The following is a 24,063-nucleotide window of genomic DNA, read 5'->3' as shown; positions in this document are numbered from 1 at the left end:
GAGCTGGATGCAGAATACCAGGGAGACGAGAGAGCGAACCGGGTTGCCAGTCTTAAAACAGATCTACTGAGGCAGCAAGATTTCTCCAAGAAAGCAACCAAAGAGAATAATGCAGCAGTCGGAGCCACGTGGTTAGTGAGATGATTGCTAAAGCAGGGAAGCCATTCACAGAAGGTGCATTTGTCTAAAAGTGCATATTGCAGGCTGCAAATATAGTCTGTCCGGGAAAGAAAGGTCAGTTTAGCAACATCAGCCTTTCTGCCAACACCGCAGCAGATTGCATTTCTGACCTGTCAAGTGACATTTATGACCAACTGTGTGAGAAAGCCAAATGTTTCAGTGTATACTCAGTCGCTCTTGATGAGACCACAGACATCACCGACACTGCCCAGCTCCCAATGTATGTCCGTGGTGTTGATGACAGTTTTGAAGTGATGGAGGAGCTGCTCACAGTAATTCCAATGCATGGCCAGACCACCGCTCAGCAGATATTTACAAGCTGTGTGATGCCATTGAGAATGTTGGTTTGCCATGGAAGAGGTTTGTTGGAATAACAACAGATGGAGCGCCATCAATGACAGGGAGGAAACATGGACTGGTGGCACAAAACAAACTGGAAGAGGAAGGCGTGGAGGAGGCCATTGCTCTGCACTGCATCATCCATCAGCAGGTCCTTTGCAGCAAATGCCTGAAGTTTGACAATGTGATGTCTATTGTTGTGAAATGCATCAACCAAATCAGATCCAGGGGCTTAAAGCACCGAAGGTTCTGTGCTTTTTTAGAGGAAATGGAGTCAGAATATGGGGATGTGCTCGACTTCACTGAGGTACGTTGGCTCAGCAGGGGAAATGTATTAAAGAGACTTTTTGAGTTGAGAGCAGAAGTGAAGCCTTCATGGAGAAGGATGGAGTTAGTGTTCCTGTGCTAACTGATCCCAAATGGCTCATGGACTCAGCTTTTCTTGTTGATATGACACATGAGCTTAATGTACTGAACAAGACGTTACAAGGCCAGGGGCAACTTGTCAGTGCTGCCTATGACAACGTGAGAGCATTCTCCACAAAACTGGCGCTCTGGAAAGCTCAGCTCTCTCAGACAAACCTTTGCCATTTCCCAGCATGCAAGGCACTCGTGGATGCAGGCACACCATTCAGTGCTGACGAGTATGTTGATGTCATTTTGAGGCTACAGGAGGAATTTGATCACAGATTTGCTGACTTCAAGACACACAGAGCCACCTTTCACATTTTTGCGGACCCCTTCTCCTTTGATGTGCAAGATGCCCCTTCTGTGCTTCAAATGGAGCTCATTGAGCTGCAGTGCAACTCTGAACTCAAAGCAACGTTCAGGGAGGTGAGTGGAAAAGAAGACAAGCTTGGACAATTTTTGAGAGAATTGAGCCCTAGTTTCCCTCGGCTTTCCCAAATGTTCAAGCGGACCATGTGCCTTTTTGGTAGCACATACTTGTGCCAAAAGCTCTTCTCCACTTTGAACTTCAATAAGTCCAAGTACAGGTCCAGACTTACGGATGATCATCTTCAAGACATACTGAGGGTCGCAACTGCTTCCTCCCTCAGGCCAAATCTGGCTCGGCTATGCGAGAGGAAACGCTGCCAGGTCTCTAGCAGCAAGGAGTAGGCAAGAGAAGCCATGTTTAGAAGAACAGTTCATTTTCTACAGTGTTCCATTCATGTTCAGAAGAAGGTTATAGAACTGTTAATACAGACATTTCAATCTAAACACAGCAGATATAGAAGACTGAAAGAAACACACAAGTTCACTGACTAAAAATATCTTATTATTATTTTATTTATGTATTACAGATTGATTGATTTTCTTATTAATTCTTAATTTGTTTATTTATTTTTCATATTTTGTGTTAAAAAATAAAAATAAAGAGATTTGAGAAGATTGGAATTTTTTAACCATGCCTTTCTTGTGGAAAACCTAATGCGGCCCAGCCTCACCCAGACTCTGCCTGCAGCGGCCCCCAGCTAAATTGAGTTTGAGACCCCTGTCCTACACCATAAATCAGTAAGAGAGGGTACAACCTCTCTCATGGCCCCAAGTGGTGTGTGCATGCCAGAGCACTCTGGAAGGCACACAGAGTCTTTACAGACTACTCAGGATCAAACCTCTATCATTATGCAATCGATTATACAACTCTAAGCATATATGAGTAAATATTTCTAAGTATAAATGACAATCAACAATATAAACCTTACAGCTGGTTTTAATAACAGAATTCATTTGTTTCTCAAATGAGAAAGAGCTATCGAGAAACACTCCTAAATCTTTAGTTCTGAACTTTTCCAGTGGCCCAAGGTCAACATTATTAGATAATGCTAATTCTTTTCCCTTACATTATAACAATGTGAGGAGTTAATGCTAAGTATACTGCCATTAGCGGCTAATTCTAATTAGGGGTGAATAATTATTAGTAGCTAATGCTAATATCGTTTTTTCTTCCCTTTTAACAATGTGAACAGCTAGTGCTAGGTAGGCTGATGCTAGCAGCTAATGCTAATTTGACGTGAATTAGCATTATATTAGTGAGGAGTTAATGCTAAGTAGGCTGCCATTAGTGGCTAATGTTAATTTTAGATGAAAAAGCATTAGCAGCTAATGCTCATATTGTTTTCCTTTGCTTTGTAAGAATGACAGCAGCTAATGATACGAAGTCTACCATTATTAACTATTGTTAATTTGATGTAAATTAGCATTATCCGATAATGGTAACCCTTTTCCCCTGCATTATAACGATGTCAGGAGTTAATGCTAACTAGGCTGCCATTAGGGGCTAACTCTAATTAGGTGAATAATTATTAGCAGCTAATGCTCATATATTTTTCCCTTCCCTTTTAACAATGTGAGCAGCTAATGCTAATTTGATGTGAATTAGCATTATATTAGTGAGCAGTTACTGCTAAGTAGGCTGCCATTATTAACTAATGCTACTTTGACGTGAATTAGCATTATGTGCTAATACTAATACTGTTTTCCCTTACTTTTTAACAATGTGAGCGGCTAATTCTAAGTACGCTCTTGTAAATAGCTAATTCTAATTCAGTGTGAATTAGCATTATTCAATAATGCTAAGACTGTTTTCTCTTACTTATTAAAAATGATAGTAGCTAATACTAATACTCTTTTCCGTTGGGTAACAACGATGTGAGGAGTTAATGCTAAGTAGGCTGCTTTTAGAGGCTTATTCTAATTAGGGCTGAATAATTATTAGTAGCTAATGCTAATACCGTTTTCTCTTTCCTTATAACAATATGAGCAGCTAATGCTAATTTGATGTGAATTAGCATTATATTAGTGAGCAGTTACTGCTAAGTAGGCTGCCATTATTAACTAATGCTACTTTGACGTGAATTAGCATTATGTGCTAATACTAATACTGTTTTCCCTTACTTTTTAACAATGTGAGCGGCTAATTCTAAGTACGCTCTTGTAAATAGCTAATTCTAATTCAGTGTGAATTAGCATTATTCAATAATGCTAAGACTGTTTTCTCTTACTTATTAAAAATGATAGTAGCTAATACTAATACTCTTTTCCGTTGGGTAACAACGATGTGAGGAGTTAATGCTAAGTAGGCTGCTTTTAGAGGCTTATTCTAATTAGGGCTGAATAATTATTAGTAGCTAATGCTAATACCGTTTTCTCTTTCCTTATAACAATATGAGCAGCTAATTCTAATTTGATGTGAATTAGCATTATATTAGTGAGGAGTTAATGCTAAGTAGGCTGCTTTTAGAGGCTTATTCTAATTAGGGCTGAATAATTATTAGTAGCTAATGCTAATACCGTTTTCTCTTTCCTTATAACAATATGAGCAGCTAATTCTAATTTGATGTGAATTAGCATTATATTAGTGAGGAGTTAATGCTAAGTAGGCTGCTTTTAGAGGCTTATTCTAATTAGGGCTGAATAATTATTAGTAGCTAATGCTAATACCGTTTTCTCTTTCCTTATAACAATATGAGCAGCTAATGCTAATTTGATGTGAATTAGCATTATATTAGTGAGGAGTTAATGCTAAGTAGGCTACCATTAGCAGCTAAAGCTAATTTGAGGTAAATAAGCATTAGTAGCTTATGGTAATACCCTTTTCTCTTGTGTTATAATGATGTGAGACGTTAATGCTAAATAGGCTTCCATGAGTGACTCCTTTCCCTTGCATTATAAAGATGTGAAGAGTTTATGCTAAGTAAGCTGCCATTAGCAGCTAATGCTAATACTGTTTTCCCTTTCTTTATACAACTTGAGCAGCTATTGCTAAGTAGGCCACTTTTCTCTGCTAAGGATTTGTGTGACCATGATGGAAACTCTGATAAGCTAATGCTGCTAAGCTAATGCTGTTTATGGGCCCTGTTAGAATCAATATTTCATTCTCATTCTGTTGTTTGGGAACAATAACAGAAAAATGTGCACTTCAGAACAAATTTATTGTGAATTCAGCTGTGAATGTACAGTTTGTCATTATTTTAGCTTCCATTTCCAAATGTTAGCTGACACTTTATTAGGTACACTGGTATCTATATCAGGTACACCTGTGACCTAAATGTTCCTGCAAACAGACTCCTTGGAGACCCCTACATAAATATCCATGAACTATCCAGCTAGACTAGTGTGTCTGTCCCTGAAAATATTCCTGCATGTGTGATTGTTCATGTGTCATCTGCAGGAAACAAACAGGAAGTGAAGGAAAGACACAGGAAATGTTTCCAGCTCTTCCTCCTCTATCAGATTTTCTCTCCATACCTGAGAGTGTCCAGTCTCCAGCCTGGATCCTTCAGTCCAGCCGAAAGCAGCTTCATTCCTGAGGGACCTGGATGATTGTAGCTCAGGTCCAGCTCTCTCAGATGGGAGGGGTTGGAGCTCAGAGCTGAGGCCAGAGAAGTACAGCATTCCTCTGTGATCAGACAGCCTGACAGACTGCAGACACACAAAACAACAATCTATCTGTCAACAGTTGTTTTCTCTTTGTCACAATAACATCTATCCATCCATTGTAACTTTATTTATAAGTGACAATACCCAACAGACAACAACAGTCATCTGAAGCTGTTTAACAGTGTAAGGTAACCGCCACCAGTGTGAGCAGCACTTGGTGATGGTGGGAAGAAGAACTCCCTTTGACACAAAGATCCTCCCAGTGAAAACAGGCTCCAGGAGGAGCATCTACCATGACTGGTTGCAGGGTGAGGGGAAAGGGAAGAGATGAGCTCAGAGAGACAAGAACAAAACAGAGAGACAAAAGTTAAGGACATGCAGTAGTGACATATAAAAGCATCAGGAGTGAAAAGAGGGGAGAAGAGAGCAGAGCATCATGGGAAGTCCACCAACAGCCTGAGCCTATAGCAGCATAACTAAGGGATGGTTCAGGGTCACCTGATCCAGCTCGAACTATAAGCTTTATCAAAAAGGAAAGTTTGAAGCTGATCTACAAAGTAGAGAGGGTGTCTGTCTCCTGAACTCAAACTGGGAGCTGCTGCCACACCCAGTCCAACATAGCCAGGCTTTCTTTGCTGCTTTGACAAAACCTCAAATCCCAGTCAGAGATGATGAGCATCATCACAGTGATGATCATTTCTCTGTAACCCAGGCTTTCTGCTTCAGGATCTGTGCACGCTCACAGAACAAGGAGACCTTTAAACATCATTTCACTAACTGGATGGACTGGGCTCAGCCTACAGATGAACTGGTGCCAGAGATCATAAAGAACATCAAACAGTCAAATTCAACACTTTAATGGAAATATGAGATTAATGCTGCAGACAATCATGAAGCTGCTGAATTCATGAACATCAAGAATGCAGCGAGTGGTAAAATAAAGATTTGACCTCAGTGTGCTCAGTGTTCCTGTCTATTCCTAACATATTCCTAACATGATAGCTGCACTTTAGAGCTCTAAAACTGGAACTGACACATGTTTAAACTCTACATGTTACTCAGTACATTCAGTTCTGACACTCGCCCACAGTCCAACAAAGGAAACATGGAGATCACATCAGTTTGTCACCAAAGTCTAATTATTAGGGCAACTTAACCTGTTATTATCTCGTTAACTCATTAACTGATTAACGTCAGCAATTATTTTAATCACAGTTTTTAAAATCATGATTATTGTGAAAGTGCTCACTGGCTCTGAATATAACAGCCATGGGTCACAGGAGGGATGTTGATCAGTGCTGGCTTGAAATGGGCGTCATTATGCGTCTCAGCCAATGGGAGCATTGAGGGTGGGCCTAATACTACTGCAGCGCTCACATGACCCGGGACAGAAAGAAAGGGGCGGGGACAGAAACATGGAGACAGGTACAGATCTTTGACATGTTCATTTTAAACTGTTCCAGGAGGCAGTGTTGATACAACTAAAGTTATCTGTTGTTGAAGAAGTCGGTCTGAGGAACGTTCTTAGGATCAACAAATGACGGCATGTATGAGCCTCAAGACGCAGCATCACAAGAAGAACACATGAGCTGTAGAAAAAGGAGAGACTACGAAAGCCACGGCGTTACAACATGAACATGCTGTTGGTCTCTCTGGAGACTACTGGGCGTGGCTGTGTAACCATGGTTACCTGGGAGTTACAGAAACGTGCAGAACATGTGATTCATGTTGCACAGCAGTGGGACATTTGAAATAAAGTCAGCACACTCAGTACAGATAGTGCATCAAATATGATGCTGCTGCCAGACGTCTGCCTTTGAACACGTCCCTGCATCGCGCACAACACCAAGGTTGCCATGGCAATCACAGCTGACAGGGACAAAGCGCACAGCTGGAAGCCTGCAGGTATATTTAACATGATGTATTTCTCAGTGTCCTGTCTGTGTGTGAGAGACAAACAGCCTCTGTATGTGTGTGTAAATACAGCATGAATATGTAGAGGACATGTTTGTGGATATAAGTAAATGAAAGCTCTGCGTCATTTGAATCTTCTTGTTTCTGTTGCAGGTCTGTGACTGAACTTCTGGGAGGAGAAACGTTGGTTTCATGCTCTGTGATTCTGTGTTTTGTCATCTCTCTCAGGTGATGGAGAGCTCAGATGATGACCCCACCTACGTGGTCAAATTCAAGTCTACATTCAGAACAGACCTGGAGACACGCAAGCAAAATGCCAACATTGTATATGTGAAAACTGCTGCTGGAGCCAGATTCAAGGAGCTCAAGTGTTTACCCAGATCTTACTGAACTTACTGCAGGAACAGAGGGTTGTTGGAGGGAAACCTGTGGAAGCAACAACATCCGAGCCACCAGAGAAGAAGTTGGCCCTGTTGGTGCTTCATCAGAGTGTGAACAGGAGGAAGACTCAGCTGAGAACAGTGTGGTGGATACAGAGCAGAGCCCACCATCAGTACAGAGGCCTGTCCATTAGAGTGCTGCTCCAACATGCAGCACATGTACTTGGCCACAGCTGCAACATCTGTACCTGTGAAAGCTTCTTCTCTGTTGCTGCTCATATTGTGCAGAAGAAGAGAGTTTCTTTAACATCAGAAAATGTCAATGAGCTTGTGAGTCTTAGCAGCTGGCTCGGTGCAGAGGAGGAAGAACATGTCAGTCAGAGGAAGATAAATGCAGTTCATGTTGTCAACTCAACCTGGACTGTTGAAAGAGTTTTTCTTTGTCTTGTTTCTGACTGAGATTCTCCAAAGGAAATCCAGCACAAACACACACTTCACACACTCAAAGTCCTGCACAGTAAATGAGCTGATGAGCGTTTGTGCTGCTGCCTGATAACAGAACAATAGTTCTGCTGCTTCCTGTTCTGGAAACACACATTTATAAATGTTCACTTGCTGTTGATCAAAGGTATGTTGGTGGCTCTGGACGCTGAGGGAACTTTGTAAAAAACTAGATCAAATGTTAACGTCCTGGCAGAGGCAAAGAACTTTGATTTGATATTTGATTAGATTCATGTTTCAGCTCAGACTGACAGAAATATTTGAACTGCTGCTGTGTTAAAGGGAACACTGCTGTTAGAAAGCACCTGATCTGTTTCTGCACACTGAATGTTGCACTTCTCATACTGCAGTACTATTAAAATAAGTACACAATGCACTACTGATGAGCAAACCATGTGGCCAAACACTTTAAGAGACAGACTGGGATCATACCATTATGTGAAAGAGGACATGTCCCATAGACAGCAAGGGTAGTGGTAGAGACCAGTACACAGAGAAATGGGAGCTGTACTGAAATGCAAGCGTGTCAGGAAAGAGTGAAAAGGCAAAATGAGCAGCATCTGGCTGCATTTCAGTGATATTGGAGACCACAAAGCTGAGTGCAACATTTATACAGGAGATATACAGGAGACGCTGAGAGCAGAACTGATAAAATTAGGAGCTGGCTAAAGTGAGACCCATTTTTATTTCCACCCATTTTCCACTGTGGAGGACAAAAGGTTTCAAACTGGTCCAGGTCTTAAGCCTCACGTGTTCTTCCTAATAGCAGTAAATGGATAAAAATAAGGCTTTTATGAAAACACTGAATAAAACTTGCTGCCTTTAAAGAGACTAAATGTACAGTTCAGTATTGAATCCTACATAAAATAAACTATATATAAAGTGTGTCTGAATGGCAGAGATGCAGGAATATGTGCATGTAGCACAGAGCCACGGCTCAGTGTCTGAATGAGTCTCACAGACCTGAATGTGCTGTTGAAGCCATTTATAATTATAACGTAATTCTTTACTCGTTTGATCTGCTCCTTACCACAAGCCACCAGACGTAGAAGGTTTTGGACTTTTAACTATATTTTCTGAAGTTTTACAACTTTTCTTACTGTTAAAAACCTCGTTATGGCCATTCATGCTGTACAAAGTAATTAGACATGTGTGGTATCTACAGAAACGTCAGAATCTCAGCTAAAAGTTCACAAAACCATCTCAACAACCACCAAACAGCTGAAACAGCAGGTGAACAGATCACACAAAAAAGATGTAAACACAAATCCCCCTGATCATCTGTTTTTTAAACATGAAGCGTCGTTTTGGACGTTCATTTACTGCTGGTTCAGTGAATTTTGGTTGGACAGTGATGAAACCTGCAGCCTCAGAATCTGTGAGAAGTCTGCTTTCAGCACGCAACAGCATTGTTGTGTTGTGTGCTGTGGATCCACCTCTGCAAACTCATCACTGTTTTACCATCATGTTTCTGCTTAGACAATAACAAAGGAAGCAGTTCCCAGGAACTACTTCCTGTCTTGTTAACATAAGAGTATGTTGCCCTTCAAAACACCTCCACTTCTCCTCTTATTAGAGGACTGCCTTATTATTAATCTGCTAATTCTGTCAGTTGATGAAAGAAAAATGCTTGATCTCACCTGAGAGTTTCCAGTGTACAGTGTGGACTCTTCAGTCCTTCAGACAGAAGCTTCACGCCTGAATCCTTCAGGTTAATGTTACTCAGGTCCAGCTGTCTCAGATTAGAGGTCTGAGAGCTGAGACCTGAGGCCAGAGCTTCACAGCTTCTCTCTGACAGGTCACAGTGACTCAGTCTGAAAAATAACAGATAAACAATTACAAAAATAAAACACTTCTGTTGAAGTGTAATGAGATACTATTATATTTAGCAATATTTCATCTTGTTTTGTCAGGAAACTGAGCACTGATGCAGAGCAACATGTGGAGAGAATCAGAGGAGAAGAAGTGAAGAGAGAACAGCAGTAAAACAACACTGAATTGTTCAGTGTGCTTTTGATATCAACAGAATGTGTCAAACTTCTTTATTTTGTATTTGTTTTAGTAGAATTGATGATTATCACTTAGATAACAACCACAGGCCAGGTCTAAATTGCACTTTGGTGACAGTTACACCCAGAAATATTTCAGAAACGTGGACAATTTGTGCTCCATTGTATTCAGTATTGAACAAACTGAGTACCGATGACCACTTAATATTTTTGATATTTTATTTGAGTTGTTCCACCTGATCTGTGTTAACTAGAATAAACATTTAAAAGCTAAAGCTATGATCACATATGTACTTACAGAGCTTTGTTGGAGGCTTTGACCACTGGCAGCAGCCTCAGAAGAGCCTTTTTAAAGGCTCATGTTCTCACTTAGATCATTTATTTCTACTTACATTTCATTCTGGGAAAAATGGGGATTACTTTGGAAACAGGAAGTATTTTCCCCAATAAGCAGCCCTGGATTAGTAAATCACTCCAACATGTTCTCAGGCAGAAGAAGCTGTCTTGTTATGAGGGAGAGAAGAAAAGCAGCTAAAATCAGGTGTAAAAGTAAAGCAGAGGATGAGCTGAATAAAGGACACTCGAGGCTGGCTTGGAAAGGAATGAAGTCCATGTTGGGGATGCAGAACAAGGAGCAAAGATGAATGTGATGCTGAATCAGCAGAAGACTTGGACTCATATAATTCCAGCTTTGATATCATTGATTTCAATGAAGAGCTTTGTGATTGTAGCAAAGGGCTGGTAGCTCTGAGAGTCCCACTGATGAGGCGTTTGTGAAGGTTCGCAGTTATCTAAAGATCTTAGAAAAAAAGGCATCTGGACTTCTTTAAGTTTTTTGAAGACGTTTCGCCTTTCACCTCTCATCCAAGAAGCTTCTTTATTTCTAGTGTCAAATGGTGGAGAGTCCCAGATTAGCCTGTGTACAAACAGACTTCAGCCATATGAGAGTGAGTGTGAGTGAATGAGAGCACACACAGGACACTCTGATCTCTGAATGTGTGTGACGCAGTGAAAAAGAGGATTGTACTGGATATACTGTGACTGACAAACAGAGTTTAAAGAGAAAGGTGTTTGGATTAAAATGGATTATGCTAAAGTGAACGTGCTAATGAAATCTGAACTGACTGAAATGTGAAGTGAAGATAATTCAGATGTAAAAGAGAGAGAAACTGATAATAAGGTGGGGCTGGAGATCAGTGAAGGGTATGTAAACACCTGATTGGTTGAGTAGATATCAGATCGACAGTTTCACAGTTTTCCCTGTGGATTATAACTTTAAGAAGGTGTGACATTCATCAAGGAATCCTGCTCTCCGGATTATTTCCATGAACACTGAGCTGGATCACATCTACAGTGCTGGAAGTGCCCGTCTCACCACCAACCTCTCTGTGCACATTCACTTTTCAACCCTTTGTGAGACACTAAAGGTGTAAATCTGAGTATTTATCTATGTTAGTGCAAACACCTCTAATAGGTTGGTTTAGTCTTTCCAAGTCATATCTTCCCTTAGATCTGCGGTCCAGGCTCCTAAAATCATCCTAGTTTTACAAGCACTACAATCTAGAGGAGAACTGCACTAACAGGTGTGACTGATGAGATCTGACCTGCAAGGATACTCATGTTTATGTATATCAGGACAAGCAGGGAAGACCTGGACATGAACTCTGTCAGGCTGCCTGAGTCCTCTCACCCACATCAGCTCAGAACTCTGCATTATCTACTGAGTCAGACTCAGAGGATCAGGGATCAGAAGTTCTACAAAGAGTAGAACCAGACTTCCTGTATAGAGGTGTGTGGGCCTACTGATCCACAGTGTCAGCACAACTTTCACATCATATTCATCTCAGCACAACTAAAACATGTGACTGACCTCAGAGTTTTAAATCGGCATCGTGGATTCTCCAGAAGAACACACAGCTGCTTCACTCCTGAATCCTGCAAGTTGTTGCAGTCTACACTCAGGTCCAGCACTCTGGGATACGAGGGGTTGGACTTCAGCGCTGCTGCCAGATAATCACAGCTGATCTTTGACAAACCACAGCCCCACAATCTGTATAAAGAATGAAAGATGTAAGTTTATTAGACAAAGTGTGAGCTTGAAATCATTCAGTGTTTCATCATCTGTTCAGAGCTGAAGAAGGTTCAGAATGTAGAAGTTTAGAAAATGGAAACTCCAAACAGCTGAAGCCAACAGGAAGCAGCTTCAAACAAACACAACAAGAGAAAGAAACTCTGAATGTTTCACATTAAAGTCGTACATTTCTCATAAAAACAGGACAAAGACTTGAAAAAGTCGTGTTTTTCCTTCCAGGAACCACATGGCTTCACTTTTAAAGGTGAAGTGTGAAAGAAATGGACATATTTGAAGTCCAACACCTTTTTCCAGTCACATTATTAAAGCAGACAAACTACAAGCTCATTTTCATTCCAACAAGTCATCTTCTGACCTGGACTAACAACACTGGTCTCTATGTGCAGCTGGCTGTGAGACCAGTGCTCAGGGAGCGTCTACAAAGTGCAACACTGAAAGAACATCACACACTAATTTGCTTCCAGCACTTTCACACAAACATCTACTGTCATTATTGTCACCAAAATCTGTGGATCCTTTATTGCAAATTCAAATGGGATCAAATAGTCAGACAGAAGAGGATTATGAGGAAATATGATGAAATGTTGTGTATTAGCAGCAAGTTATTGAATCATTTTCCTCAGAAACCAAACAAAATGATTGACAAACATGTTTTTACAAACTCAGTGTTGGACTTGGATCAGCAGGATAAGCTGATGTTTAAAGGCATTTGAGTCTTGCTGTATGAGAGTCCAGTTATTACTCAATATTTATGGATGATGTTCTTTCAGTGTTGCACTTTGTAGATGCTCCCTGAGCCTCACAGCCAGCTGCACATGGACCAGCTGACATTACCCAGCATTAGAGGCGGGTGTAAAAAAATGGATTTTCCTATTTAAATGGTTTTAATTTGAATAAAGCGATGTTGATTCATTCAATCCTGAATCGATTTTTCATATAAATGTATTTTGCCAGAATCTCAGGTTAAAGCTCCCAAAAGTATTTCAACAACAAGCAAACAGATAAAACAGTAAATGAGAGCAGCTAAACACACAAAGATGGAAAGTTTGCTGACGACACCGTCGTGGTGGGCCTGATCTCTGATAACAACGAGACGGCCTACCTGAAGGAGATTAGGAATCTGGAGAACTGGTGCCAGAGGAACAACCTCCTTCTAAACGTCAGTAAGACAAAGGAGCTGATAGTGGACTTCAGCACTAAGCAGGAGAGGAACTACCAGACCCCCGTCATCAACGAGTGCCCAGTGGAGAGAGTGGACAGCTTCAAATACCTCGGAGTTCACATCACGCAGGACCTGTCATGGTCCTGTCACATCAACTCTGTGGTGAAAAAGGCCCGACAGCGTCTCTACCACCTCAGACGCTTGAGAGACTTCCAACTGCCCTCCAAGGTGCTCAGGAACTTTTACTCCTGCACCATAGAGAGCATCCTGACGGGAAACATCTTAACCTGGTTCGGGAACAGCACCATGCAGGACAGACGAGCTCTACAGAGGGTTGTGCGATCAGCTGAGCGCACCATCCGCTCCGAGCTCCCTGACCTGCACTCAATCTACAGCAGGCGGTGCTGGACCAAGGCCAGGAAGATGGTGAAGGACCTCAGCCATCCCAACAACAGACTGTTCTCTCTGCTGAGGTCAGGAAAGCGATTCCGCTCCCTGAAGACCAACACAGAGAGACTGAGGAGGAGCTTCTTCCCGCAGGCGATACGGTCTCTCAATCACACCACCACACAGTACTGACCCACACATATGGTTCTTACACACACACTGGACTTTCTGGACTTTGTTTTCACTTCATCACTTAAATCACTGCTGCTGTTATTGTGTATATATTTATTTATACTTCTTGTGTATTTTGTTCATACATTCTTATATAGTTCTATATTGTGTATTTTGTTGTACAGTTATTTCATTTTTAACCTTAATTTATATTTTATTCCTTCCTAGTTAAATTTACCCTTTTTAATTTTTCATATTTATTTCCTATCTTATTCATAGCCTTTTCCTTTTTTGTTCTCTTTAGGTCACGAGCAGTTGTCCAAGCATTTCACTACATATCGTACTGTGTATGACTGTGTACGTAACAAATAAAAATTTGAATTGAATTTGAAACACAGAGCGTGGATCGTTCACTCGACGGCACGTACACGGACACGCCGTCGGGGCTGAAAGTGGACAGCTCACAGATCCTGAAGCTGCAGGTTTCATCTGTCTCCAACCAAAACTGACTGAACCAGCAGCAGAAGAAGATCCAAACTCTGCTTTACGTTTGATGAACATCGTCATGAATTCTCTCTGACTTTGACGTTTACTTCCTGCACAGCTCTCTCTCTCTCAGTGTACTTCAAGAACAGTTTGCCTTCAAAAATCTGTTTCCTGCATGATTCACTGCTTATTACGCACCAGTCTGCTGTTGTGTCCACTGCTGTCGGCCTCCGAAAACAAAGCCTCATTTCTGCTGTTCAATACTGAAGAAATTTAAACCTTTTAAAATGATGACAGATTACAAACTCTCAGCTGTGTCTGTAATCAAACCTCTGTAACTTTGCTTCACTTCAGCAGCATCAGGTCATGTTCACATGTTGATTCATGGTTTGCTTCAGTTTTTGATTGACTGCAGAATATTTTGAAGGTTATCTGCTATAAAAAGCCAGAAGAGGAAAATCTGCTTCATGTGTTTCTGTTTGATCCTCAGTGACTTTGACACAAAGGCCTCTGCTGTGATGATCACACCTCTGATCAAGTCTCACAGTGTCAGCTTTGTTTTTATACATATGGATATGTGCTGATAAATGATCAGAATTATAATATTTCCCACTGTCTGCTGTGTGCCGTGACCTTTGACCTGCTAAAGACAGTCAGCTGTGGATTATTCATTGTTGTGTCTGATACTTAGAACTGTGAGGAAGAAGCTACACATCCTATTCATCTCAGCACAACTAAAACATGCTGACTGACCTCAGAGTTTCAAGTCCACATCCTGGACTCTCCAGGAAACCACACAGATGCTTCACTCCTGGATCCTGCAGGTTGTTATTGTTACTCAGGTCCAGCTCTCTCAGATGGGAGGGGTTGGACTTCAGTGCTGCTGCCAGATAATCACAGCTGATCTTTGACAAACCACAGCCCCACAATCTGTATAAAGAATGAAAGATGTAAGTTTATTAGACAAAGTGTGAGCTTGAAATCATTCAGTGTTTCATCATCTGTTCAGAGCTGAAGAAGGTTCAGAATGTAGAAGTTTAGAAAATGGAAACTCCAAACAGCTGAAGCCAACAGGAAGCAGCTTCAAACAAACACAACAAGAGAAAAAACTCTGAATGTTTCACATTAAAGTCGTACATTTCTCATAAAAACAGGACAAAGACTTGAAAAAGTCGTGTTTTTCCTTCCAGGAACCACATGGCTTCACTTTTAAAGGTGAAGTGTGAAAGAAATGGACATATTTGAAGTCCAACACCTTTTTCCAGTCACATTATTAAAGCAGACAAACTACAAGCTCATTTTCATTCCAACAAGTCATCTTCTGACCTGGACTAACAACACTGGTCTCTATGTGCAGCTGGCTGTGAGACCAGTGCTCAGGGAGCGTCTACAAAGTGCAACACTGAAAGAACATCACACACTAATTTGCTTCCAGCACTTTCACACAAACATCTACTGTCATTATTGTCACCAAAATCTGTGGATCCTTTATTGCAAATTCAAATGGGATCAAATAGTCAGACAGAAGAGGATTATGAGGAAATATGATGAAATGTTGTGTATTAGCAGCAAGTTATTGAATCATTTTCCTCAGAAACCAAACAAAATGATTGACAAACATGTTTTTACAAACTCAGTGTTGGACTTGGATCAGCAGGATAAGCTGATGTTTAAAGGCATTTGAGTCTCGCTGTATGAGAGTCCAGTTATTACTCAATATTTATGGATGATGTTCTTTCAGTGTTGCACTTTGTAGATGCTCCCTGAGCCTCACAGCCAGCTGCACATGGACCAGCTGACATTACCCAGCATTAGAGGCGGGTGTAAAAAAATGGATTTTCCTATTTAAATGGTTTTAATTTGAATAAAGCGATGTTGATTCATTCAATCCTGAATCGATTTTTCATATAAATGTATTTTGCCAGAATCTCAGGTTAAAGCTCCCAAAAGTATTTCAACAACAAGCAAACAGATAAAACAGTAAATGAGAGCAGCTAAACACACAAAGATGGAAAGTTTGCTGACGACACCGTCGTGGTGGGCCTGATCTCTGATAACAACGAGACGGCCTACCTGAAGGAGATTAGGAATCTGGAGAACTGGTGCCAGAGGAACAACCTCCTTCTAAACGTCAGTAAGACAAAGGAGCTGATAGTGGACTTCAGCACTAAGCAGGAGAGGAACTACCAGACCCCCGTCATCAACGAGTGCCCAGTGGAGAGAGTGGACAGCTTCAAATACCTCGGAGTTCACATCACGCAGGACCTGTCATGGTCCTGTCACATCAACTCCGTGGTGAAAAAGGCCCGTCAGCGTCTCTACCACCTCAGACGCTTGAGAGACTTCCAACTGCCCTCCAAGGTGCTCAGGAACTTTTACTCCTGCACCATAGAGAGCATCCTGACGGGAAACATCTTAACCTGGTTCGGGAACAGCACCATGCAGGACAGACGAGCTCTACAGAGGGTTGTGCGATCAGCTGAGCGCACCATCCGCTCCGAGCTCCCTGACCTGCACTCAATCTACAGCAGGCGGTGCTGGACCAAGGCCAGGAAGATGGTGAAGGACCTCAGCCATCCCAACAACAGACTGTTCTCTCTGCTGAGGTCAGGAAAGCGATTCCGCTCCCTGAAGACCAACACAGAGAGACTGAGGAGGAGCTTCTTCCCGCAGGCGATACGGTCTCTCAATCACACCACCACACAGTACTGACCCACACATATGGTTCTTACACACACACTGGACTTTCTGGACTTTGTTTTCACTTCATCACTTAAATCACTGCTGCTGTTATTGTGTATATATTTATTTATACTTCTTGTGTATTTTGTTCATACATTCTTATATAGTTCTATATTGTGTATTTTGTTGTACAGTTATTTCATTTTTAACCTTAACTTATATTTTATTCCTTCCTAGTTAAATTTACCCTTTTTAATTTTTCATATTTATTTCCTATCTTATTCATAGCCTTTTCCTTTTTTGTTCTCTTTAGGTCACGAGCAGTTGTCCAAGCATTTCACTACATATCGTACTGTGTATGACTGTGTACGTAACAAATAAAAATTTGAATTGAATTTGAAACACAGAGCGTGGATCGTTCACTCGACGGCACGTACACGGACACGCCGTCGGGGCTGAAAGTGGACAGCTCACAGATCCTGAAGCTGCAGGTTTCATCTGTCTCCAACCAAAACTGACTGAACCAGCAGCAGAAGAAGATCCAAACTCTGCTTTACGTTTGATGAACATCGTCATGAATTCTCTCTGACTTTGACGTTTACTTCCTGCACAGCTCTCTCTCTCTCAGTGTACTTCAAGAACAGTTTGCCTTCAAAAATCTGTTTCCTGCATTATTCACTGCTTATTACGCACCAGTCTGCTGTTGTGTCCACTGCTGTCGGCCTCCGAAAACAAAGCCTCATTTCTGCTGTTCAATACTGAAGAAATTTAAACCTTTTAAAATGATGACAGATTAAAAACTCTCAGCTGTGTCTGTAATCAAACCTCTGTAACTTTGCTTCACTTCAGCAGCATCAGGTCATGTTCACATGTTGATTCATGGTTTGCTTCAGTTTTTGATTGACTGCAGAATATTTTGAAGGTTATCTGCTATAAAAAGCCAGAAGAGGAAAATCTGCTTCATGTGTTTCTGTTTGATCCTCAGTGACTTTGACACAAAGGCCTCTGCTGTGATGATCACACCTCTGATCAAGTCTCACAGTGTCAGCTTTGTTTTTATACATATGGATATGTGCTGATAAATGATCAGAATTATAATATTTCCCACTGTCTGCTGTGTGCCGTGACCTTTGACCTGCTAAAGACAGTCAGCTGTGGATTATTCATTGTTGTGTCTGATACTTAGAACTGTGAGGAAGAAGCTACACATCCTATTCATCTCAGCACAACTAAAACATGCTGACTGACCTCAGAGTTTCAAGTCCACATCCTGGACTCTCCAGGAAACCACACAGATGCTTCACTCCTGGATCCTGCAGGTTGTTATTGTTACTCAGGTCCAGCTCTCTCAGATGGAAGGGGTTGGACTTCAGTGCTGCTGCCAGATAATCACAGCTGATCTTTGACAAACCACAGCCCCACAATCTGTATAAAGAATGAAAGATGTAAGTTTATTAGACAAAGTGTGAGCTTGAAATCATTCAGTGTTTCATCATCTGTTCAGAGCTGAAGAAGGTTCAGAATGTAGAAGTTTAGAAAATGGAAACTCCAAACAGCTGAAGCCAACAGGAAGCAGCTTCAAACAAACAAGAGAAAAAAATGAATTTTTCACATTGAAGTCGTACATTTATCATAAAGTTGTCAAGTTTTGCCGTGTGAAATAAAAAAAACTGAACAGGAATCCTCAGAGTTGAACCCTCTGCACAGAGGTTCAGGTTTCTCTTCAGGTCCCAAAGTGCAGAACAACAAGGTTTCAAACAGCTTCGTTCCAGCAGCATCAGCCACAGAAATGCAGAGATAATTCTTTGGATCTCTTGGTTGTGTTGTATGATGCTGTGTTTGCATATCTGGTGTCTGTGTTGCTTTGTGAGGACGGATCATTTACTGCAGCTCCAGATAAACAGAGCTGGACCTGAACCTGGTAGCTTCACTTAGAAGACACTTGTGACGGGAACGTCAGGTCAAAAAAGTGCCCCTCCGACAGCCAAACCCATCTGTTCTCTGATTGGATAGTTACATTTCTGATTGACATGACATTGACCAATCAGATGAAAGGAAGAAAAATAGGGTCAAAATTCGTACTTGTAACTTGCAGGGTTTTTTTTGGCTAAGTCCACACACAAATCTTTTTTTTTTTTTTTTTTTTTTTTTTTTTACACACACACAAATCTTTTTTACACATACAAATTTTTTTCACGCACACGCAAATCTTTTTTTTTTTTTTTTTTTTTTTTTTTTTACACACACACACAAATCTTTTTTACACATACAAATCCTGATTTACAAGTACAAAATATTTATGACCACATTTTGAGCCCATACAAATGTTCTGCAGACGAGTCCATGCGCTCACAACAAAGCTCAGTGTGGACGACGCTGTGCGCGCTCCAATGCTGATTGGTTAGAAAGTGGGCGGGAACAGGGAAGAGAGCGACAGCAGTGTTCAGCACAAACACGAAGGATCAAAGAAGAAGAACATGACAAGCTCAGATGGAGGCTGCAGTGGACACTTTTCATTGTTTTAACATTCGCTTTCACTTCAGCTTCACCAACAACAGCACAAGCAGAGCAGCCCACTGACTGCGTGGCCGTGACGGCGCCCCCTGGTGACTGTAAACCACTACAACATGTAGACGGCCGTCTGCTGCTCATTTCTTTGCCACCATCACAGGAGCTCTTTATCATGTTCTACACTCTCATTGGTTCTTTGTGTGCTTGTTTTTTACAACAGTAGTCATTGTGATTGTTCAAAGAAGACAGTCAGCTGTGACTAAATGTAGCTCCTACAGCAGTGATTGGAATAACTACTGAAGCTAATCCAGTATCAAAGCTCAGGAATCAGCAGCTCCCACCTCGTTTTCTTTGAACAACTATTTTTAGCTGCTGTGTTTTTGTGTTTCTGCGGACCTCAGACATCCTGCTGCTCTGGAGAACTGAAGCTCTAAAGGCTTCAGCCTTTATCTCCAAGAAACAAAGCTGATCATGGAGACCCAGCAGGTCAGCTGATCTGTGGACAGCACCAGCATCTTTAAGTAAGTCTGAGAGGTGAGCAGTCTTTGGAAGCCTTTACTGTCTGATAGTCTCAGAGCAGGATTTGGATCATTATTTGGCTTTTCTTCTATTATTATGTTTAGTTTCTGCTTCACAGATATTCTCTGAGATGTTCTCTGAAATGTTTCCCACTGTTGGACAAACTTTCACAGTTTCTTCATAAAGGAGATCTCCTGTGCAGTCCATCTGTGATAATATGTTAAACACTGAATTATGATTCATATCTGAATGTACTGACTGTTAATTACTGATGAGAACATAATCAGTAAATATAAATATGTTTGAGTTTGGCTTTGATGAATCAGAATAAAAGTAATAAAATAATGATTTTAGAGACAGGCCTAACTCAGGCCAGCTGACAGCCTGTGTACAAACAGACTTCAGCCATATGAGAGTGAGTGTGAGTGAATGAGAGCACACACAGGACACTCTGATCTCTGAATGTGTGTGACGCAGTGAAAAAGCCTGCAGGTACATTTAACATGATGTATTTCTCAGTGTCCTGTCGGTGTGTGAGAGACAAACAGCCTCTGTATGTGTGTGTAAATACAGCTTGAATATGTAGAGGACATGTTTGTGGATATAAGTAAATGAAAGCTCTGCGTCATTTGAATCTTCTTGTTTCTGTTGCAGGTCTGTGACTGAACTTCTGGGAGGAGAAACGTTGGTTTCATGCTCTGTGATTCTGTGTTTTGTCATCTCTCTCAGGTGATGCAGAGCTCAGATGATGACCCCGCCTACGTGGTCAAATTCAAGTCTACATTCAGAACAGACCTGGAGACACGCAAGCAAAATGCCAACATTGTATATGTGAAAACTGCTGCTGGAGCCAGATTCAAGGAGCTCAAGTGTTTACCCAGATCTTACTGAACTTACTGCAGGAACAGAGGGTTGTTGGAGGGAAACCTGTGGAAGCAACAACATCCGAGCCACCAGAGAAGAAGTTGGCCCTGTTGGTGCTTCATCAGAGTGTGAACAGGAGGAAGACTCAGCTGAGAACAGTGTGGTGGACACAGAGCAGAGCCCACCATCAGTACAGAGGCCTGTCCATTAGAGTGCTGCTCCAACATGCAGCACATGTACTTGGCCACAGCTGCAACATCTGTACCTGTGAAAGCTTCTTCTCTGTTGCTGCTCATATTGTGCAGAAGAAGAGAGTTTCTTTATCATCAGAAAATGTCAATGAGCTTGTGAGTCTTAGCAGCTGGCTCGGTGCAGAGGAGGAAGAACATGTCAAGTCAGAGGAAGATAAATGCAGTTCATGTTGTCAACTCAACCTGGACTGTTGAAAGAGTTTTTCTTTGTCTGGTTTCTGACTGAGATTCTCCAAAGGAAATCCAGCACAAACACACACTTCACACACTCAAAGTGCTGCACAGTAAATGAGCTGATGAGCGTTTGTGCTGCTGCCTGATAACAGAACAATAGTTCTGCTGCTTCCTGTTCTGGAAACACACATTTATAAATGTTCACTTGCTGTTGATCAAAGGTATGTTGGTGGCTCTGGACGCTGAGGGAACTTTGTAAAAAACTAGATCAAATGTTAACGTCCTGGCAGAGGCAAAGAACTTTGATTTGATATTTGATTAGATTCATGTTTCAGCTCAGACTGACAGAAATATTTGAACTGCTGCTGTGTTAAAGGGAACACTGCTGTTAGAAAGCACCTGATCTGTTTCTGCACACTGAATGTTGCACTTCTCATACTGCAGTACTATTAAAATAAGTACACAATGCACTACTGATGAGCAAACCATGTGGCCAAACACTTTAAGAGACAGACTGGGATCATACCATTATGTGAAAGAGGACATGTCCCATAGACAGCAAGGGTAGTGGTAGAGACCAGTACACAGAGAAATGGGAGCTGTACTGAAATGCAAGCGTGTCAGGAAAGAGTGAAAAGGCAAAATGAGCAGCATCTGGCTGCATTTCAGTGATATTGGAGACCACAAAGCTGAGTGCAACATTTATACAGGAGATATACAGGAGACGCTGAGAGCAGAACTGATAAAATTAGGAGCTGGCTAAAGTGAGACCCATTTTTATTTCCACCCATTTTCCACTGTGGAGGACAAAAGGTTTCAAACTGGTCCAGGTCTTAAGCCTCACGTGTTCTTCCTAATAGCAGTAAATGGATAAAAATAAGGCTTTTATGAAAACACTGAATAAAACTTGCTGCCTTTAAAGAGACTAAATGTACAGTTCAGTATTGAATCCTACATAAAATAAACTATATATAAAGTGTGTCTGAATGGCAGAGATGCAGGAATATGTGCATGTAGCACAGAGCCACGGCTCAGTGTCTGAATGAGTCTCACAGACCTGAATGTGCTGTTGAAGCCATTTATAATTATAACGTAATTCTTTACTCGTTTGATCTGCTCCTTACCACAAGCCACCAGACGTAGAAGGTTTTGGACTTTTAACTATATTTTCTGAAGTTTTACAACTTTTCTTACTGTTAAAAACCTCGTTATGGCCATTCATGCTGTACAAAGTAATTAGACATGTGTGGTATCTACAGAAACGTCAGAATCTCAGCTAAAAGTTCACAAAACCATCTCAACAACCACCAAACAGCTGAAACAGCAGGTGAACAGATCACACAAAAAAGATGTAAACACAAATCCCCCTGATCATCTGTTTTTTAAACATGAAGCGTCGTTTTGGACGTTCATTTACTGCTGGTTCAGTGAATTTTGGTTGGACAGTGATGAAACCTGCAGCCTCAGAATCTGTGAGAAGTCTGCTTTCAGCACGCAACAGCATTGTTGTGTTGTGTGCTGTGGATCCACCTCTGCAAACTCATCACTGTTTCACCATCATGTTTCTGCTTAGACAATAACAAAGGAAGCAGTTCCCAGGAACTACTTCCTGTCTTGTTAACATAAGAGTATGTTGCCCTTCAAAACACCTCCACTTCTCCTCTTATTAGAGGACTGCCTTATTATTAATCTGCTAATTCTGTCAGTTGATGAAAGAAAAATGCTTGATCTCACCTGAGAGTTTCCAGTGTACAGTGTGGACTCTTCAGTCCTTCAGACAGAAGCTTCACGCCTGAATCCTTCAGGTTACTGTTACTCAGGTCCAGCTGTCTCAGATTAGAGGTCTGAGAGCTGAGACCTGAGGCCAGAGCTTCACAGCTTCTCTCTGACAGGTCACAGTGACTCAGTCTGAAAAATAACAGATAAACAATTACAAAAATAAAACACTTCTGTTGAAGTGTAATGAGATACTATTATATTTAGCAATATTTCATCTTGTTTTGTCAGGAAACTGAGCACTGATGCAGAGCAACATGTGGAGAGAATCAGAGGAGAAGAAGTGAAGAGAGAACAGCAGTAAAACAACACTGAATTGTTCAGTGTGCTTTTGATATCAACAGAATGTGTCAAACTTCTTTATTTTGTATTTGTTTTAGTAGAATTGATGATTATCACTTAGATAACAACCACAGGCCAGGTCTAAATTGCACTTTGGTGTCAGTTACACCCAGAAATATTTCAGAAACGTGGACAATTTGTGCTCCATTGTATTCAGTATTGAACAAACTGAGTACCGATGACCACTTAATATTTTTGATATTTTATTTGAGTTGTTCCACCTGATCTGTGTTAACTAGAATAAACATTTAAAAGCTAAAGCTATGATCACATATGTACTTACAGAGCTTTGTTGGAGGCTTTGACCACTGGCAGCAGCCTCAGAAGAGCCTTTTTAAAGGCTCATGTTCTCACTTAGATCATTTATTTCTACTTACATTTCATTCTGGGAAAAATGGGGATTACTTTGGAAACAGGAAGTATTTTCCCCAATAAGCAGCCCTGGATTAGTAAATCACTCCAACATGTTCTCAGGCAGAAGAAGCTGTCTTGTTATGAGGGAGAGAAGAAAAGCAGCTAAAATCAGGTGTAAAAGTAAAGCAGAGGATGAGCTGAATAAAGGACACGCAAGGCTGGCTTGGAAAGGAATGAAGTCCATGTTGGGGATGCAGAACAAGGAGCAAAGATGAATGTGATGCTGAATCAGCAGAAGACTTGGACTCATATAATTCCAGCTTTGATATCATTGATTTCAATGAAGAGCTTTGTGATTGTAGCAAAGGGCTGGTAGCTCTGAGAGTCCCACTGAGGCGTTTGTGAAGGTTCGCAGTTATCTAAAGAGCTTAGAAAAAAAGGCATCTGGACTTCTTAAAGTTTCTTGAAGACGTTTCGCCTTTCACCTCTCATCCAAGAAGCTTCTTTATTTCTAGGGTCAAATGGTGGAGAGTCCCAGATTAGCCTGTGTACAAACAGACTTCAGCCATATGAGAGTGAGTGTGAG

General features: G+C 41.3%; 1 protein-coding gene across 1 annotated transcript in view; it reads right to left on the bottom strand.

The window, feature by feature from the left end:
• LOC309702163 (uncharacterized protein) overlaps nt 1-24,063 on the bottom strand; it is an 854,297-nt gene that overhangs the window by 479,826 nt on the left and 350,408 nt on the right. Inside the window, exons 16-17 of the mRNA XM_082526612.1 lie at nt 17,935-18,111; nt 14,758-14,934 (exon numbers count right to left, since the gene is read on the bottom strand). Coding sequence (XP_082382738.1) covers nt 14,758-14,934; nt 17,935-18,111 — 354 coding nt within the window. The remainder of the gene's footprint in view (nt 1-14,757; nt 14,935-17,934; nt 18,112-24,063) is intronic.

This window comes from Aulonocara stuartgranti (genome assembly GCF_965226115.1).
Source record: "Aulonocara stuartgranti genome assembly, chromosome: 3".
Classification (NCBI taxonomy): domain Eukaryota; kingdom Metazoa; phylum Chordata; class Actinopteri; order Cichliformes; family Cichlidae; genus Aulonocara; species Aulonocara stuartgranti.
The sequence above is the reverse complement of the archived record's forward strand: the minus strand, read 5'-3'. Positions and strand labels throughout refer to the sequence as shown.